We start from the raw sequence: 21,096 nt of genomic DNA, 5'->3' as shown, positions 1-21,096 counted from the left end.
CTTTGATGGGCACATATGGTGCCCATCTCTGCATAAGCCAGTCTACACCGGTTCAGGGATCCCGCAGCCCTGCTCTGGCGAGAAACTGGAAAATGGAAAGGGGACTGACCACTCCCCTGACCGGTTCCTCCAGTGTGTCCCAGACCTCTGCCATCTTGGATTCAGAAGTGTTGGGGGCACACTGGACTGCTCTGAGTGGCCAGTGCCAGCAGGTGACGTCAGAGACCCCTTGGTAGCCAAACCTCTGTTCTTGGTAGCCAAGCCTCCTTTTCTGGCTATTTAGGGTCTCTCCTCTGGGGTATTCCTCAGATAACGAATGCAAGAGCTCACAAGAGCTCCTCTATACTTCCCTATTCGACTTCTGCCAAGGATCGACCGCTGACTGCTCCAGGACGCCTGCAAAACTGCAACAAAGTAGCAAGACGACTACCAGCAACATTGTAGCGCCTCATCCTGCCGGCTTTCTCGACTGTTTCCTGGGGTGCATGCTCTGAGGGCTGTCTGCCTTCACCCTGCACTGTAAGCCAAAGAAGAAATCTCCTGTGGGTCGACGGAATCTTCCGCCTGCCAACGCAGGCACAAAACTTCTGCATCACCAGTCCTCTGGGTCCCCTCTCATCCTGACGAGCTTGGTCCCTGGAACACAGGAGCTGGGTCCAAGTGTTTCCCACAGTCCAGTAGCCCTTCTGTCCAAATTTTGTGGAGGTAAGTCCTTGCCTCCCCACGCCAGACAGCAAACCTGTGTACTGTGTGATTTGCAGTTGCTCTGGCTTCTGTGCACTTCTCCAAGGATTCCTTTGTGCACAGCCTAGCCTGGGTCCCGAGCACTCCGTCCTGCAGTGCTCAACCCTCTGCGTGGAACCACTTCTGCAACCTCCAGCATGCCGTGGGACATCTTCTGACCAAAGGAGAATTTCCTGGCACCTTCCGTTGTTGCAGAATATTTGGCTTCTTCCACCCGGAGGTAGCCCTTTTGCACCTTCATCCGGGGTTTTGTGGGCTCCTCCCCCCCTGGACACTTATGTGACTCTTGGACATGGTCCCCTTCCTTTACAGGTCTTCAGGTCCAGGTATCTGTCTTCAGTGTTTTGCTGGTGCTTGTGGTTCTTGCAGAATCCTGTATCTCGACTATACTGTCTTTCTGGAGTAGTAGTGTAACTTTACTCCTACTTTTCAGGGTCTTGGGGTGGGGCATTTTGAACACCCTTACTGTTTTCTCACAGTCCCAGTGACCCTCTACAACCTCCCATAGGTCTGGGGTCCATTTGTGATTCGCATTCCACTTTTGGAGTATATGGTTTTTGTTGCCCCTAGACCTATGTCTACCTTTTGCATCCTATTGTGATTCTACATTGTTTGCACTACTTTTCTTACTGTTACTTACCTGTTTTGGGTTTGTGTACATATAATTTGTGTATATTACTTACCTCCTAAGTGAGGGTATTCTCTGAGATACGTTTGGCATATTGTCATCAAAATAAAGTACCTTTATTTTTAGTAACTCTGAGTATTGTGTTTTCTTATGATTTTTTGCTATAAGATATAAGTGGTATAGTAGGAGCTTTGCATGTCTCCTAGTTCAGCCTAAGCTGCTCTGCCCTAGCTACCAGTATCAGCCTAAGCTGCTAGAAAATCTCTATTCTACTAATAAGGGATAGCTGGACCTGGCACAAGGTGTAAGTACCACAAGGTGCCAACTATAAGCAGGCCAGCCTCCTACAGTTTGTAGTTATGATAAATCATATTTCCTTGCCAATGAAAAGATCAATCAGCAATCAGTGGTTCTCTTTGGGTGCATAAGAACTGAACAATGTACCAACACTCCTAAATTTCGATGGATGAAATTATGTTTCTAATGTGTAAATTAAATGGTGTTTTAAACTACAGGGTATGTATGTTATGTTTAGCAGTGGGCTTTCACATAGAATGGTTTCTGGGTACTCAGTTGATTAAGTCTAGCGGTACTACGTATAATTTAAAGATTTAAGAGACAGACTAGTTTTAACAGCTTTGCAAAAAAAACAAGCAGAGAATGACTAGGCTGAGATCTGAGTGGTAGTGTTATTCTAAATCAATACTGAGATTCCAATCTGGCTACAAGATTAGAAACCTTAGTAAGAAGTAATGACCAAGTACCCATCTCGCTAGACAAGTATGAGTTCAACCAAGAACTCTACCTTTCTCCTACCACCAAAATCCCACTGTTGCTTGAATCTAGTTTAGGCCAGTAGCCATCTATCTACTGTCAGACCACCCTCATAGAGTGTTGGAAAATGTATACTGCAATGATATTTGTTCACAGACTAACCATTTTTCTGTTTTTCCTCTGATCAGGGAGAGCGTAGAGGATCCTTGGCATTCATTCGTTCCCCAAGTACAGAAAACATTGTCAATGTCGACTTTGGCAGTAATCGTTCATCTGTTCTTGAACCCTCTGTTTCCTATTTACTGTAAGTTGTTACAAATAATGTCATGGTGGTTGTATGTGGAATTTATATATCTCACCATTTGTTATGTTTACATAGTTATTTCGACCTCAAATCTGTACAATTATATATAGTTGTGACTGTAAGTGATTTGTGACAACTGGTTCGATTTTATTAGTACACGAATTATTTCATAGCTGACCAATCTTTGCAGCTGCATTTATAATATATCCTATTCCGTTTTTTGGTGGGTGAGACAAACCCATAACTTAAATCAGACATTTCCAGCAACATTACCATTCCAAGTTGTAATAGTCAGTTTGATTTCTAAAAGTTCTTTCATTTGAAACTTTACCACTATTACGTAGATTAAGCAACATTACGCAAGGAGCATACTCCAGCATTTAGCTCGTCGTGACCCAAGGATGCTTTCACTAATTGTGTAACAGAACTTGAACAGCAACAGCCAGCAGACACTCGTGTTTGCTAAAATTGCTGTTCTGGTGCTCCTGTGGTAGGATTTATGTGTCAAGTTACTCATAATTATGCAAACTGGCATAATCGCATTTTCAGTAATTTTGTCTCAAAAGAGTAACACAAAATTACTCTGTCATAATTCAATTTTTACACAGGTTTAACAATCATTCACTTTTCAGAAAGGGAAGAAAGTATCTCAGCCTAGCTGTTTGACCTATCACAAAAGAAAAACCTATTTAGCCTGCTCCATTAGTCCTTGGAATCTAATGGCCGTCCTAATTTATGCTTCCGCAAATCTCATTTATGAACAATTAGGTTTTTGAGGTACTATTTGTGCCTGTTATTGCTTTGTCGTTTTCAATCTCTTTTGCTTTGATACATTTTCATACCTATTATTTTACTGCGTGGCTGTTGGATTGTGAACATTTTTATTTATAAACTATAAAATATAGTATTTATGAACTCCTACATTATTTTATAGCTGCCTGTCCTCCTACTTTGATAGCCACTCTATTGCTGCTTATTTTGTTGTATATATTGCACTTTATTTCATCCCCTAATTTCTATATCAAAATTTCTCCTATTGCTGCTTAATTTGTAATTAATTGTATGCAATGTTACCCAATTTTATATTGTATTAAACTGTTCTTATTAGTTGTATTGTTGCCCTATTTTTGAGTGTCTCTTTTGCCTCACTCAAGATAGTAATTTTAATCAATTTGACTACATATCACTACTATCACTCTTTTATTAGTTAGTGCCTGATTAAGTTAGACCTGGATTCCTTTAATTCCTCCACCATCGAATCATTCAAAATACACAGCTAAAAATAGAAGCTTTTAAGAGAGTTCACTGAAACACTTGTTAAAGAATAACGTCACCGCGCATGAAAGGGGCTGTTAGAAATGGGAGACTCTAGTTGGCAGTGGCTTGCACCTTCTCCAAGTAGGGACTTTTCTTCCTACTCAGGATAGGGAGTCACACACCAAAGATAACCTCTGCTCACCCCCTTAATAGCTTGGTACAGGCAGTCAGGCTTATCTCAGAGGCAATATCTAAAGCATTTGCACATAACACACTGTAATACAGTAAAAACACGACAAAAGGACACCACAACAATTTTACAAAAGTAGCCAATTTTTTTTCAGTGTAAAACAAGCCCAAAACGAGAACAATCCAACATAGAGTAATAAAGATATGAATTTTGCACAAAAGTACTTAAAAATACAGTTGCTTAAAGTAGATAGCCCCAGAAGGAGCTATCACGACATCATGAATAACAAATCCAACAGTTCAGGCCGACCGTGAGGTCGCAGGTGTAGGAGGCTGGCCTGGCTTGTAGTGGGTACCAGAGGTACTTACACCTTGTGCCAGGTCCAGTTATCCCTTATTAGTGTGAAGAGGTGTTTCTAGCTCTTAGACTGATAGAAGGTAGCTATGGCAAAGCAGCTTAGGCTGAACTAGGAGACATGTAAAGCTCCTACTATACCACTGGTGTCATATGCACAATATCATAAGAGAACACAATAGACAGAAGTACTAAAAATAAAGGTACTTTATTTTTATGACAATATGCCAAAAGTATCTCAGTTAGTACCCTCAGTATGAGGATAAGATATATACACAAGATACATGTACACAAACCAAAATAAGGTAGGTAATAGCAAGAAAAGTAATGCAAACAGTGTAGAATTACCATAGATTGCAATAGGAGCACATAGGTATAGGGGCAACACAAACCATATACTCCAAAAGTGGAATGCGAACCACGAATGGATCCCAAACCTATGTGAGCTTGTAGAGGGTCACTGGGACTGTAAGAAAACAGTGAGGGTTAGAAAAATAGCCCACCCCAAGACCCTGAAAAGTAGGTGTAAAGTGCACCTACTACCCCCAGAGAGCACAGAAGTCGTGACAGGGGGATTCTGCAGGAAGAACAAACACCAGCAATGCAACAAAAGTGGATTTATGGACCTGAGTACCTGTAAGACAAGGGGACCAAGTCCAATAGTTGCAACAGTGTAGAGAGTGGGCAGGAGCCCAGGAAATGCCAGCTGAGGGTGCAAGGAAGCTGCCACCGGGTGGAAGAAGCTTGGAGTTCTGCAAGAAAGAAGAGTACTTCTCCTTTGGAAGACAGATGTCCCACGTCGCGATGAAGCTTGCAGAGGTGTTCCCACGCAGAAAGACCGCAAACAAGCCTTGCTAGCTGCAAGGGTCACGGTAGATGTTTTTGGGTGCTGCTGTGGCCCAGGAGGGACCAGGATGTCGCCACTTGGAGGAGGAGACAGACGGGGCGCCCAGCAACTCAGGGAGCCCTCACAGCAGGCAGCACCCACAGAAGTACCCTTACAGGCACTTAGAAGAAGAGTGAACCGGAGTCCACACTAAGTCCCAAAAGGGAGTCCCACAACGCCGGAGGACAACTCAAAAGGTTGTGTACTGCAGGAAGGAGTGTCAGGGACCCAGGCTTGACTGTGCACAAAGGAAATCCTGGAAGAGTGCACAGGAGCCGGAGCAGCTGCAAATCACGCGGTACCCAGCAATGCAGTCTAGCGTGGGGAGGCAAGGACTTACCTCCACCAAACTTGGACTGAAGAGTCACTGGACTGTGGGAGTCACTTGGACAGAATTGCTGAGTTCCAGCGACCACGCTTGTCAGGCTGAGAGGGGACCCAGAGGACCAGTGATGCAGTCTTTTGGTGCCTGCGTTAGCAGGGCGAAGATTCCGTCGACCCACAGGAGATTTCTTCGGAGCTTCTGGTGCAGAGTGAAGGCAGGCTACCCCCAGAGCATGCACCACCTGGAAACAGTCGAGAAAGCCGGCAGGATGAGGCGCTGCAATGTTGCTGGTCGTCGTCTTGCTACTTTGTTGCGGTTTTGCAGGTGTCCTGAGCAGTCAGTGGTCGATTCTTTGGTAGAAGGTGAAGAGGGAGATGCAGAGGAACTCTAACGAGATCTTGCATTTGTTATCTAAAGAATTCCCCAAAGCAGCGACCCTAAATAGCCGGAAAAGGAGGTTTGGCTACCTAGGAAGGAGAATTGGCTACCAAGAGAGGTAAGAGCCTATTAGAAGGAGCCTCTGGTGTCACCTGCTGGCACCGGCCACTCAGAACAGTCCAGTGTGCCCCCAACACCTCTGTTTCCAAGATGGCAGAGGTCTGGGACACACTGGAGGAGCTCTGGGCAACACCCCTGGGAGGTGCAGGTCAGGGGAGTGGTCACTCCCCTTTCCTTTGTCCAGTTTCGCGCCAGAGCAGGGCTGGGGGAGTCCTGAAGCGGTGTAGACTGGCTTATGCATAGATGGGCACCATCTGTGCCCATCAAAGCATTTCCAGAGGCTGGTTTAGGCTACTCCTCCCCAGCCCTCACACCTATTTCCAAAGGGAGAGGGTGTTAAACCCTCTCTCAGAGGATATCCTTTGTTCTGCCTTCCTGGGCCAGGGCTGCCTGGACCCCAGGAGGGCAGAAACCTGTCTGAGGGGTTGGCAGCAGCAGCAGCTGCAGTGGAGACCCCGGAAAGGCAGTTTGGCAGAACCTGGGTACTGTGCTAGAGACCCGGGGATCATGGAATTGTCCCCCCAATACCAGAATGGTATTGGGGTGACAATTCCATGATCCTTGACATGTTACATGGCCATGTTCGGCGTTACCATTGTGACGCTATACATAGGTAGTGACCTATGTATAGTGCACGCGTGTAATGGTGTCCCCGCACTCACAAAGTCTGGAGAATTTGCCCTGAACAATGTGGGGGCACCTTGGCTAGTGCCAGGGTGCCCACACAGCAAGAAACTTTGCACCCAACCTTCACCAGGTGAAGGTTAGACATATAGGTGACTTATAAGTTACTTAAGTGCAGTGGTAAATGGTTGTGAAATAACTTGGACGTTATTTCACTCAGGCTGCACTGGCAGGCCTGTGTAAGAATTGTCAGAGCTCCCTATGGGTGGCAAAAGAAATGCTGCAGCCCATAGGGATCTCCTGGAACCCCAATACCCTGGGTACCTCAGTACCATATACTAGGGAATTATATGGGTGTACCAGTATGCCAATGTGAATTGGTGAATTTAGTCACTAGCCTGTTAGTGACAAATTTGGAAAGCAGAGAGAGCATACCCACTGAGGATCTGGTTAGCAGAGCCTCAGTGAGACAGTTAGGCATCACACAGGGAACACATACAGGGCACATACTTATGAGCACTGGGGCCCTGCCTGGCAGGGTCCCAGTGACACATAGGGGGTCATTACAACATTGGCGGTAAAAGCCGCTTACCGCCGTGCAGAAGACCGCCAACACACCGCCGCGGCCGCGGAATTCCGCCACAGCTATTATGACCCACATCTCGGAATCCGACAAAATTCAGACACCCACACAAGTCCGCCACACCAAAGGTCAGTGATAAACTAGCGAAAACAAACCCGACACCGTCACGACAACAGAAATACGCCCACACTATCACGACACATGAATCCACGTGGCGGTCTTTCAACCGTGGTATTCCATTGGCAGTACACACCGCTGCGCTCAAAATACACACACTCTTACAAAACACAGCCACATTGGACAATTCAAATTACACACACCTGATACACATACACACACCACTCCACACACCCAGTACAATATAAAACACACACCCACATCACCCACAAACCCCTACGACCACTATTACAGAGAGAAGGCCAGAGAGAGACACCACCATCCACAAACTAGCATCCACAGGCACACAACACCATCACCCACACTACTTCCACGCACAAAACACCACACACCACTACATATCACCACACTTATCACCACACACACCACCCCACGCATCACCTACACCACCCCATGGCACGGCAAAGACACCCCAGGTTCTCGGAGGAGGAGCTCAGGGTCATGGTGGAGGAAATCGTCCGGGTAGAGCCACAGCTATTTGGATCACAGGTGCAGCACACCTCATTTGCAAGGAAGATGGAGCTATGGCAAAGAATAGTCGACAGGGTCAACGCAGTGGGACAACACCCAAGAAATCGGGAGGACATCAGGAAGAGGTGGAACGACCTACGGGGAAGGTGCGTTCCGTGGTCTCAAGACACCACCTGGCGGTTCAGCGGATTGGCGGCGGACCCCCACCTCCTCACCCACAACTAACAACATGGGAGGAGCAGGTCTTGGCGATTCTGCATCCTGAGGGCCTCGCAGGAGTCGGTGGAGGAATGGACTCTGGTAAGTCAAACCTTTAACTACCATATCCCCCACCCTACCTGCATGCTATCACATACCCCCATCCTCGCCCCCACCCCTATCACTCCAACTCCTCACAAATGTACCAATATCACAAACCACACATCCCAACACCAAGCCCTGCATGCAACACCAACGCATGGACACCCATCACTAAAGCATGCCCACTGCACATACCCAGACACCCCCCTAAACCATCATCACACAAGCCCCCACACAGGAATGCCAGCACTGGGGTACGCGGTCACCCACCCATTGCACACCATGACACACACAGATACAATAATCATGCCTTTACACCCCTGCAGGACCACTACCCAACGTCACCAGACAGGAGGGTCCAGACATCTCCACTCCACCCACAGAAGAGGCCCACAGTGATGACAGCACCTCTGTCCACCTGGTTCTAGATGACCAGCCCGGACCATCGTGGGCCTCGGGACAGTCGGTTCCCCTCACACATGCACAGGCCACCACAGACCTTCCCCCTTCTGGAAACACCAGCACAGCACCCACCCAGCGGGCCCATACCTCCGTCCCCAGGACACGTCAATCAGCTGTGTGCCCACCACTACAGGGAACCTAGGATTACCCACCACACCAACAACAACAGGGACCTGGGGGCAGTGGCAGTGGGCACTCGGTCCAGGGGACGGAGGCCCAGGAACACAGGGGAACTGGGAGGGCTGCTGTGCGACAGGAGGCGGACAGGCCAAGGGAACCCACTCTCCACGAGGCCCTCTCCTCCATCATGGGAGCATACCACCACTCCCAGGAGACGATGGCAACCGTACTGGCCAAGTTTCATGAGACCCAGCGCATGCAGGAGGAACAGTAGTTGGGGTTCAGGGAGGAACTCAGAACCATCAGCTCCGCCCTGGGCACCATCGTAGGGGTGCTGAAGGAAGTACTCAACACCAGGAGGGACACTGTGGCACCACAAGGGGCCCCTGACACTAGCATGGACGGTGAACTGCCCACCACCTCCGCCGGCGCTAGTGGACAGGAGGCACCGCCACAGGACCTCCACACCAGCACCCCACCCCCTGCAGACGGAGAACCACCCCACAAACGGTCCCTGAGATCCAGTAACAAGACAGAGCACGATGCCAAGACCCCCGCCAAGAAATGATTGTCATCCCACTGTCCCACTTTGTCACCCTGTCCATATTGAAACTGCCCCAGCTCCACTTCCTATGCCCATATGGGCAATGCACCTGTGAGACTAATAGGCTGGACTCTGCCATGGGCACTCCTTCGCCATCACCCCTCACCATTTAACTTCCCCCTCCAATATTTTGTATTTAAATAAACACACCTAAAGCACCAAAAGATCTTGAGTCTGTCTGTGATTTCGAAATAGTGTATTTGCAATTACAGTGAAAAATGTTCATGAAATAGCAATGTCAACATACCGCTGTCAAACAGCTCTAGTCCATGAGGAATCTAAGCAGATGACACACGTTGGGACCCACACCTGTGAAACCGTAAGGGAAAGTGACAACTCAGTGACCATACACTGGGTGAAATCGACAGACAGGATAGAGGTAGAAGTGTAAAAGTACATGTAGTAGGCAGGAATGTATTCTCACCTGTGTTTCACTGGAAATATTGCTGGATGACTGAGTCCCTGTTCTGCATGTCTTCTTCCTCTGCTTCCTCCTCATCACTGTCCACAGGCTCCACAGCTGCCACAACACCGCCATCTGGACCATTCTCCTGCAGAAAAGGCACCTGTCGTCACAAAGCCAAGTTGTGAAGCATGCAGCAGGCCACGATGATCTGGCACACCTTCTTTGGTGAGTAGAATAGGGATCCACCTGTCATATGGAGGCACCTGAACCTGGCCTTCAGGAGGCCTAAGGTCTGATCAATCACCCTCTTAGTTCGCCAATGGGCCTCATTGTAGCGTTCCTCTGCCCTGGTCCTGGGATTCCTCACTGGGGTCAGTAGCCATGACAGGTTGGGGTAACCAGAGTCACCTAATAGCCACACACGGTGCCTCTGGAGTTGACCCATCACATAAGGGATGCAGCTATTCCACATGATGTAGGCGTCATGCACTGTCATGCACTGAGCCAGGGAACATGGCATTCACATGGGAGATGTACTGGTCTGCCAAACATACCATCTGTACATTCATGGAATGATAACTCTTCCGGTTCCTGTACACCTGTTCACTCCTGTGGGGGGGGGGGGGGGACCAAAGCCACATGTGTCCCATCATTGGCACCTATGATGTTGGGGATATGTCCAAGGGCATAGAAGTCACCTTTCACTGTAGGCAAATCCTCCACCTGAGGGAAAACGATGTAGCTCCGCATGTGTTTCAGCAGGGCAGACAACACTCTGGACAATACGTTGGAAAACGTAGGCTGGGACATCCCTGATGCCATGGCCACAGTTGTTTGAAAAGATCCACTTGCAAGGAAATGGAGCACTGATAGGACCTGCACTTGAGGGGGGATTCCTGTGGGATGGCAAAGTTCCTGGATTGTGGCACGGTCAAACCTGTAGGTGATAATCAAATTTACTTCCTCCATTGCCGACAGGTCCACCAGCAGTCGGTACACCGGAGGATTCCGCCATCTCCTCACATGTCCCAGCGGACGGTGCCTATAAAGGACAACAGCGAGCACAGAGTCAAACAACTCAGTGGTATGTACTCACAGTCTACACAGAACACCATTCATACACAAAATGTGGCCTGTATGTGTGTTGAGACTAGGCCTAGGTATGTGTGACGCAGTTGGTAATTAGGCCATGTAGGCCCCTGAAATGGTGGCTGCCTGACCTGTAAAGTGGGACAATGGGATGTGAGGTAACTGCGCTGGCGTTGTACACCGTCGCGGTAGGCGGTCGAAGAGCGCGGCGCAATGCTGCATTGGTTAACATTGGACCCTATGGGTCCCAGGAGCCAATGACGATGTACGCCGGCGGTGATGGTACGCACCGCCGCGGACGTGACTGCCATTTTCTATCTGTTGAATCACTCGATACCTGATCTTCGACAGGAGAGGACCTACACTGCAAGTGCTGCTGTGACCTCGGTCTGGAAGAGAGAATGGCTTGTGCGTCTGGGGAAAGGGCCCCTGCCTTCACATCGGAGGAGTTGGAGAAGCTCGTCGATGGGGTCCTCCCCCACTACATGATACTCTACGGTCCTCCAGACCAACAGGTAAGTACAAAGGGAGCATGTTGTATGGGCTATGCCTGTGTGGAGAGGGCTGGTTGTAAGAAGGAAGGGGGCAGAGTTCTACGTGCATGAAAGACTGTGGGTGCATGCTGGGGATGGCCTCCCAACTTGGGAGGGGTGCCCGTCGAACCATGACCCCCCTGATGTTCCAGATCCTGTCTGTGGCCTACCCGGAGTTGGATGGGCGCTTGAGGGCATCACAGCAGACACAAGGGGGTGAGTACACTCTCATTCAGCTGACTTTGCGCGCAGTGGAGGGGTCTGGGTGGGGGAGGAGGGACGTGGGTTTCCCTAGGCCAGGGCGAGTTCCATAGGCTAGGCCCCTCCATAAGGCATGGCTCTGTGGCCCCACCCCACCTCTGTAGAGTGCCAAGTACAGCTATTCATGCACCTGTGTCATCTATGTGTGCATATGTCATCCATAGCCTTGTAGGCCATTTCCCAGGAATTGCACTGTAGAGCCCAACAGCGCGACGTAGTGCAGGGGGCTTCTGTGTCTGTCATGTCCACCAACGGTAGCGGTAAGCCATGCACTCAACATGTCTTTCTTCTCTTCCCCCCCCCTTTTTTGTGGTCTCCCTGTTCTTGTGTGAATTAGCATCATCAGGCAGAGGAGCAGTGACACCGGAGCAGGAGGGAGCTGCATCCCACATGACCATGGAGGGCCACCCTACAGACTCTGAATACACCAGTGGGATGGAGGGCGAGGGGAGCACCACGGCAGGGACAGGAGCTGAAACCAGCGACACGAACTCGTCCTCCGATGGGAGCTCCCTTGTGGTGGCGGCAACATCTGTGCCCCCCACTTCTACAGGTACAGCCGCCACCCCCCCTACCAGCACCGCCCTCCCAGCAGCCCCTCAGCCTGCGCCCTGTGCCCGCTCACCCAGGAGGGTGGGCATCACCTTCGCCCCAGGCACCTCAGCCCCTGCCCCTGTCACCTTTGCTTCCCTCAGTGAGGAGGCCATTGACCTCCTCAGGTCACTCGCTGTTGGGCAGTCTACCATTTTGAATGCCATCCAGGGTGTAGAAAGGGAGTTGCAACAAACCAATGCATTCCTGGAGGGCATTCATTCTGGTCAGGCGGCCCTTCACCGATCCTTTCAAACTCTGGCCCCAGCACTGATGGCAGCCATTGTCCCTGTGTCCAGCCTCCCCCCTCCAACTCCCTCCACCCAGACCCAATCCCCTGTACCTCTGCCTATCCCAAGCACACCATCAGACCAGCCTGCACACACCTCACCACACAAGGGAAGCTCAGGCAAACATAAGCACCACACATCCCACAGGCACTCATGCAAGCATCACACACATACAGACACAGCAACATCCACTGCCTCCACTGTGTCCCCCTCCTCGTCGTCTCCCTCCTCCCTCCCAGTCTCGTCTACACTCACACCAGCATGCACTACCTCTACAGCCACTACGTCCTGCACCAGCACACCCACCACCACACCCCGCTAGCGTGCTGTCACCACCCCCACTACCATTCACACGTCCCCTGTGTCCTCTCCCAGTGTGTCTGTGACGCCCCCTCCAAAGATACACAAACGCAGGCACACACCCACCCAACATACATCCACCTCACAACAGCCTCCAGCGCATGCACCTGCACCCAAAGCCACAAAACTTACACCTCCTACAACCACCACCTCTTCCTCCACTCCCAAAACCCCTCCAGCTACCCTTCCCAGTGTCTCCAAACAACTTTTCCTGTCCACCCTTAACCTATTTCCCACCACCCCGTCCAACTCATAGGTCCTAAACTTGCACCTCAGCCACAAAATCTCCGGGACCAGTGGTGCCTGTTGTCACAGGTATGTGGAGTGCACCGGCCACCAGGACAGCCAGTGTGTCACGGAGCCACAGCACAGCCAGTCCCCCCCCCCCCTGTGAAGCACCAGAAGTTGGCCAGTGCCCGGCGGGAGAAGGGGAAGACTCCAGCCACCCAAGCCGCTCCCAGGGGTCCCGGTGGGAGTGTGGACTCAGCTGTGACTCCTCCCAAGGTGGGGAAGGGCCAGAAGAAAGCCGGCAAGTCTGGGAGGAGCATAACGGCAGAGAAGACCGCCATCATCCCTGCTGGCCAGGAGGGCCCCGCCAGCCCCATCGTCGCTGCCCAGGAGGCCACCACCAGCCCCATCGTCGCTGCCCAGGAGGCCACCGCCAGCCCCATCGTCGCTGCCCAGGAGGACCCCGCCAGCCCCATCGTTGCTGCCCAGGAGGCCGCCGCCAGCCCCATCGTTGCTGCCCAGGAGGCCGCCGCCAGCCACAGCCCAGCTGCCCAGGACGGCCCCGCTAGCCACAGCCCAGCTGCCCAGGACGGCCTCGCTAGCCGCTGCCCAGCTGCCCAGGAGGGCCCCGCCAGCCACAGCCCAGCTGACCAATGAAGGACCGGCAGCCCCAGCCCAGCTGGGCAATGAAGGACTGCCAAGTCAAGCACCGCTGAACAGGGCAAGGACCGCCAAGTCAAGCACTGCTGAACAGGGCAAGGACCGCCAAGTCAAGCACCGCTGAACAGGGCAAGCACCGCTGAACAGGGCAAGGACCGCCAAGTCCAGCACCGCTGAACAGGGCAAGGACCGCCAAGTCAAGCACCGCTGAACAGGGCAAGCACCGCTGAACAGGACAAGGACCGCCATGTCAAGCACCGCTGAACAGGGCAAGGACCGCTAAGTCAAGCACCGCTGAACAGGGCAAGCACCCCCAAGTCAAGCACCGCTGAACAGGGCAAGCACCGCTGAACAGGGCAAGGACCGCCAAGTCAAGCACCGCTGAACAGGGCAAGGACCGCCAAGTCAAGCACCGCTGAACAGGGCAAGGACCGCCAAGTCAAGCACCGCTGAACAGGGCAAGCACCGCCAAGTCAAGCACCACTGAACAGGGCGAGCACCGCTGAACAGGGCAAGGACCGCCAAGTCAAGCACCATTGAACAGGGCAAGGACCGCCAAGTCAAGCACCGCTGAACAGGGCAAGCACCGCCAACTCAAGCACCGCCACAGGGACCGTCACAGGGTGAGTGATGCACTCTGGGCACCAAGCCCCCTCTAAAACCAGTGGATAAAGACATCCAACACGTCTGTCCTTGGCAGGATGAAGCACTCTGGGCACTAGTCCCCCTCCAGAACCAGTGGATAAAGACATCCACTACGTCTGTCCTTGGCAGGATGAAGCACTCTGGGCACCAAGCCCCCTCCAGAACCAGTGGAGACATGCATCCACTACGTCTGACCTTGGCAGGATGAAGCACTCTGGGCACCAAGCCCCCTCCAGAACCTGTGGAGACAGGCATCCACTTGAGAGACTGTGGCTTTGCACTCCCCAGGATGCAGCAGTGGGCAACCCACCCACTGTAGAGACTTGAGAGACTGTGGCTTTGCACTCCCCAGGATGCAGCAGTGGGCAAACCACCCACTGTAGAGACTTGAGAGACTGTGGCTTTGCACTCCCCAGGATGGATCAGTGGGCAACCCACCCACTGTAGAGACATGAGAGACTGTGGCTTTGCACTCCCCAGGATACATCAATGGGCATGGAGGCCCCTCGTGGATCTGGCGTCTTGCACTCATCCGGCTGAGGTGCCCCCCCCTTCCCTTCCTCCTGAGGTGCCTGTTGTATTTCTATCTGATGCCCCTGCAGTGTTCTCTGTTTTGATCTGGTATCGTGTGTGGGCCTCGCCCATGCATTTTGGGCCCAGTGGTCCACGGACTATAAATGGTGCAATACCTGGACTACTAATCTTGGTGTATATTTTTTTAATAGTGTATATAAAGTATATTTTTGCTTACTGAATTTTGATATATTACAATAGTTAGACTCATTTATTTTTGTCTTTGCATTCTTCCGGAGGGGGGTTGGGGGGTGATTGTAATGTATAGATATGCATTGGTGTGTGTGTTGTAGTGGGTGAGGGTATGGTTGGGGGTGGGGGTGTTGCGTGTGTGTGTCCCTGTGTTTTGCCTCCCCCCTCCCCTGTGTCGTAGGTGCAGTACTCACGTGGTCTTCGCCGCCGGCGTTGGTGCTACTGGTACAGGAGCAGGAACACTATCGCAGGGAGAATATGGAGTTCTGGCTCCATGGTGTCCTCCTTCCTTGTGGAGTGTATAGAGGTGAGCATTTTCCCTTCGAAATTCCTGTTTCCGCCGTGTTTTTATCCGCGGTGTATCCGCCCCGGAAAAGGTGGCAGATTGGCCTGTCATACTAATGTGGGCGGTACATTCTCCTCCGCCTGTCTGTTGGCGGTGACCATCGAGCTGTTTGTTTGTACCGCCCTGGCAGTCGGAGTGTTAAAGTGGCTGTCTTTGTTGGTGGTTTCCGCCACGGCCGTAATTACAACATTTTTACCGACAGCCTGTTGGCGGTCTTACTGCCGCTTTCACACCGTCCGCCAGGGTTGTAATGACGACCATAGACTAAAACAACATATATACAGTGAAATATGGGGGTAACATGCCAGGCAAGATGGTACTTTCCTACACAACCCCCCCCCCCCCAAACGAAGGACAATAAGACTAGCCATGAGCTGATGAGTCTTCATTGTCTAAGTGGAAATATCTGGAGAGTCCATCTGTATTGGAGTGGGTACTCCCAGGTCTATGTTCCACTGTATAGTCCATTCCCTGTAGAGATATGGACCACCTCAACAATTTAGGATTTTCACCTTTCATTTGTTTTAGCCAAAGTAGAGGTTTGTGGTCTGTCTGAACAATAAAGTAAGTGCCAAACAGGTATGGCCTCAACTTTTTCAGTGCCCAGACCACAGCAAAGGCCTCCCTCTCAATGGCAGACCAACGCTTTTCTCTAGTGGTCAACCTTCTGCTGATAAAGGCAACTGGTTGATCCTGGCCCTCAGAATTGAGTTGTGATAAGACTGCCCCTACCCCTACCCCTAATTCAGATGCATCAGTATGAACAATGAATTACTTGGAGTAACATGGGCTTTTTAGGACAGGTGCAGAGCACATGGCCTGTTTGAGCTCCTCAAAAGCTTTCTGGCAGCTAGCTGTCCACAATACCTTTTTAGAGTTCAGAAAATTGTCCAAGGAGATTTATGCAGTTGACTTTCTGTTCTGCAGTCAGACAGTCTGCTAAAACTACTCCCTCCACTAAAGCATCCTCTTCAGTGGAGGAGAAGAGATCAGGGAAAGGGTCACTCTCTTCTTCCTGTCCCTCATCTGTTGCCATGAGCAGGGTGAGATCAGCCCTGTCATAGTAGGGTTTTAGGCGGTTGACATGAATCACCCTAAGGGGACTCCTGGCAGTGCCCAGGTCTACCAAATAGGTGACCTTGCCCTTTTTCTCAACAATTAGATGGGGTCCACTCCATTTGTCCTGGAGTGCTCTTGGGGCAACAGGCTCCAATACCCACACCTTCTGTCCTGGTTGGTACTGAATCAGAACAGCCTTCTGGTTATGCCATTGCTTCTGGAGCTCTTGGTTGGCCTTAAGGTTTTTACTGGCCTTTTTCATGTACTCGGCCATTCTGGATCTTAGGCCAAGTACATAGTCCACTATGTCCTGTTTGGGAGCTTTTAAAGGTTGTTCCCAACCCTCCTTCACAAGTGTTAGTGGACCTCTTACAGGGTGTCCAAAGAGGAGTTCAAAGGGGCTGAAGCCCACTCCTTTCTGGGGTACCTCCCTGTAAGCAAAAAGGAGGCAAGGTAACAGGACATCCCATCTCCTCCTGAGTTTTTCAGGGAGTCCCATTATCATACCTTTGAGAGTTTTATTAAACCTCTCTACCAGTCCATTAGTCTGTGGATGGTAAGGGGTGGTACATTTGTAGGTTATACCACATTCCTTCCACATAGCTTTCAAGTATGCAGACATAAAGTTGCTACCCCTGTCTGATTCAACCTCTTTTGCAAAACCCACCCTGGAAAAGATTCCCAGGAGGGCTTTTGCCACTGCAGGTGCTGTAGTGGTCCTTAGAGGAATTGTTTCAGGATATCTTGTGGCATGGTCCACAACCACCAAGATAAACCTATTGCCTGAAGCAGTAGGAGGGTCAAGGGGGCCAACTATGTCAACCCCTACCCTTTCAAATGGGACCCCAACCACAGGTAGTGGAATAAGGGGAGCCTTTGGTGTGCCATCAGTCTTGCCACTGGCTTGGCAGGTCACACAAGACTTGCAAAAATCTTTAGTGTCCTCTGACATCCTAGGCCAGTGAAACAGGGGGCCAAGCCTTTCCCATGTTTTGATCTGGCCCAAATGCCCAGCCAAAGGAATGTTGTGTGCCAGAGTTAGGAGGAACTCTCTGTACTGCAGGGGAATGACCAATCTCCTGGCTGCTACAGGTTTTGGGTCCCTTGCCTCTGTGTACAAGAGGTTGTCCTCCCAGTAAACTATGTGAGTCACTGACATCCCCATTTTGCTGTTTGACAGCTTGCTGTCTGAGACCCTCTAATGTGGGACAGGATTGCTGTGCCACACTCAGCTCTTCCCTGGCAGGCCTCCCCTCCACCCAAAAGCTCAGCAGTGTCTGCTGCCAGCTCCTCTGGTGAAGGTTCTGCACAGGGAGGAAATTCTTCTTCCTCAGAAGGAGAATCATCTGTAGAGGGAGGGATAGTGGGTAGGGATTTACCCTTGCTACCCCTAGATTTAGGGAGCACTTGGTCCATTGTTCCAGGATCCAAGTTACCCTGTTCTTTTTGATTTTTGGCCTGAGCCCTTGTCAAAGCAAAAATATGCCAGGAATGCCCAGCATTGCTGCATGAGCCTCCAACTCCACTTCTGCCCAAGCTGATGTCTCTAAATCATTTCCTAGTAGACAGTCTACAGGTAAATCTGAGGCAACCACAACTTTCTTTGGACCAGCAACCCCTCCCCCCCCCCCAGTTGAGATTCACAACAGCCATGGGGTGGCTAAGAGTGTTGTTATGAGCGTCTGTCACTTGGTACTGATGACCAAGTAGGTGTTGTTCAGGGTGGACCAGTTTCTCTATTACCATGGTAACACTGGCACCTGTGTCCCTGTAGGCCTGAACCTCAAAACCAGGTATTAGGGGAAGTTGCTTGTACTTATCCATATTAAGGGGATAAGCAACCAAGGTGGCCAAATCAATGGCACCTTCAGAGACTAGCACAGCCTCTGTGGTCTCCCTAACAAGACCAACCCCAACTAAATTACCAAAAGTGAGCCCAGCTACTCCCTTGGATTGGCTATTAGTAGGTTTATTCCCACCACCACTGCTATTACTAGGGGCACTAGAATTTGCAGTAGGGGTTGTGGTAGTGGGAGGTTTGGTGTTTTTCTTTGGACAACTGGCATCAGTTGCCCAATGGCCTTTGACTTTACACAAGTAAGACCTAGGCTTTTTAAGTTGATTTGAAGAGGATTTGGACCCACCACCCCCACCAGAGGATTTTTGTGGGCCTGATGAAGACTCAGTTTTACTTTTGTCCCCACCCTTGTCAGAAGACTTAACATCCTTCTTCTTGCCATCCTTGTCACCCCCTTTATGAACTTTTCTGTTCACTCTTGTTCTGACCCATTTGTCTGCCTTCTTTCCCAATTCTTGGTGGAGAGGTCAGATCTGAATCCACTAGATATTTGTGTAACAAGTCAGACACACAGTGATTCAGAATATGCTCTCTCAGAATAAGATTATACAGGCTTTCATAGTCAGAAACTTTACTGCCATGTAACCACCCCTCCAAGGCCTTCTCTGAACAGTCTACAAAGTCTGTCCAGTCTTGTGAGGACTCTTGTCTCTGTATTGTTCAGTGGTTAAGCCAAATCCACCCAAGAGTGCATCCTTCAAAACTGCAAAATTGTTAGCATCACTTTATCTAACAGTAGGGAGCCTATCCCTACCCTTTCCAGTGAAAGATAGCCACAATATAGCAGCACACTGCCTTTGAGGGACCCCCTGTACCATATAGGCCCTCTCAACTGCAGCAAACCACTTGCTGATGTTATCCCCCTCCTTGTAAGGGGGGACTATCTTGTGCAGATTCCTGGAATCATGCTCTCTAACAGGATTACTATCAGGAATATTGCTGTTGCTGCCACCCTGGGGTCCTAACCCCAATCTCTGTCTCTCCTTCTCCAGGTCTAAGGATTCCCTATCTAAAGCCAGCTGTTGCTGTTTAAGGTTCAGTCTGGTCTCTTCAACTCTCAACTTTTTGAGTTCCCTTTCTAACATATTGTCTTCAGGGTGGGTGGGTTGGGAATGCTTGGACACAGAAGATAAATTGGAAACAACAGAGGGAGATCTGTCCCTAACTGACTGAACCCTAACAACTTGGCCTCCAGGAATAAAGACTCCCCTACTATGATGGGAACCTCCATTACTACCAACATTACTAGGTGTCCTGCTAGGGGGCAGATTTGGAACAGAACCCTCCCCACCTCCCTCAAGGAGATCCCCTGAGTCAGAATGGGAGCCTTCTATTAACCTCTCATATGAACTGCCTGCTTGGGACTCATCGTTCACAATAAGCATGTTATATAGAAACTCTTTTGTAGGGTTCTTTCCCATCACTAAACCTCTATCTAAGCAGAGACTCCTTAGGCTCTTGTAATTCAAATTGTCATAAGTAGTATTGACCATTATAAGAGTAGAGTCTACCGCAGACATGATAGCAAAAGGTTTAGAGACAGTGAGAAGGAAGAAAAAGTTTCAAGACTTTTTAAAGAACAGATAAAAAACTTTTTCTAACTTTTTAGAAACTTTTAGAAGTTTTAGAGTACTCTTCTGAACTTTGTAAAAAGTTTAAGAGGAGAAAAGCAAAGCTTTTTGGTTAGGTGTACTTACACTGAACTTGTTTTTGTATATTATTATCTTATGAAAAGTACACAATGACAAAGTGGTAAGTAGTTACAAGTACTTATCCCACCGCTGCACAACCAATGTAGGAGGCTGTCCTGGCTTGTAGTGGGTACCAGAGGTACTTACACCTTGTGCCAGGTCCAGTTATCCCTTATTAGTGTAGAAGAGGTGTTTCTAGCAGCCTAGGCTGATAGAAGGTAGCTATGGCAAAGCAGCTTAGGCTGCACTATAATACATGTAAAGCTCCTGCTATACCACTGGTGTCATATGCACAATATTATAAGAAAACACAATACAAAGAAGTACTAAAAATAAAGGTACTTTATTTTTTATGACAATATGCCAAAAGTATCTCAGTGAGTACCCTCAGTATGAGGATAAGTTATATACACTAGATATATGTACACAAACCCAAATTATGCAGGTAATAGCAAAAAAAGTAATGCAAGCAGTATAAAGTTACAATAGACTGCAATAGGATCACATAGGTATAGGGGCAACACAAACCATATACTCCAAAAGTGGAATGCGAATCACGAATGGACCCCAAACCTATGTGAGCTTGTAGAGGGTCGCTGGGACTATAAGAAAACAGTAAGGGTTAGAAAAATAGCCCACCCCAAGACCCTGAAAGGTAGGTGTAAAAAGCACCTACTACCCCCCAGAAAGCACAGAAGTCGTGATAGGTGGATTCTGCAGGAAGAACAAACACCAGCAATGCAACAACAGTGGATTTCTGGACCTGAGTACCTGTAAGACAAGGGGACCAAGTCCAATAGTCGCAACAGTGTTGAGAGTGGGCAGGAGCCCAGGAAATGCCAGCTGAGGGTGCAAGGAAGCGGACACCTGTTGGAAGAAGCTTGGAGTTCTTCAAGAAAGAAGAGGACTAGGAACTTCTCCTTTGGAGGATGGATGTCCCACATCGTGATGAAGCTTGCAGTTGTGTTCCCACGCAGAAAGACCACAAATAAGCCTTGCTAGCTGTAAGGATC

General features: G+C 49.8%; 1 protein-coding gene across 2 annotated transcripts in view; it reads left to right on the top strand.

The window, feature by feature from the left end:
- The window catches only part of SLC9A3 (solute carrier family 9 member A3), a 1,524,418-nt gene that overhangs the window by 1,169,268 nt on the left and 334,054 nt on the right, over positions 1–21,096 (top strand). For both annotated transcript variants that reach the window (XM_069219612.1, XM_069219611.1), the window contains exon 11: positions 2,335–2,450. In XM_069219612.1, coding sequence (XP_069075713.1) covers positions 2,335–2,450 — 116 coding nt within the window. The remainder of the gene's footprint in view (positions 1–2,334; positions 2,451–21,096) is intronic.

This window comes from Pleurodeles waltl, chromosome 2_2 (genome assembly GCF_031143425.1).
Source record: "Pleurodeles waltl isolate 20211129_DDA chromosome 2_2, aPleWal1.hap1.20221129, whole genome shotgun sequence".
In the NCBI taxonomy this organism is placed as follows: domain Eukaryota; kingdom Metazoa; phylum Chordata; class Amphibia; order Caudata; family Salamandridae; genus Pleurodeles; species Pleurodeles waltl.
Note: the sequence above shows the minus strand (reverse complement) of the source record. Positions and strands in the feature narration are given on the sequence as shown.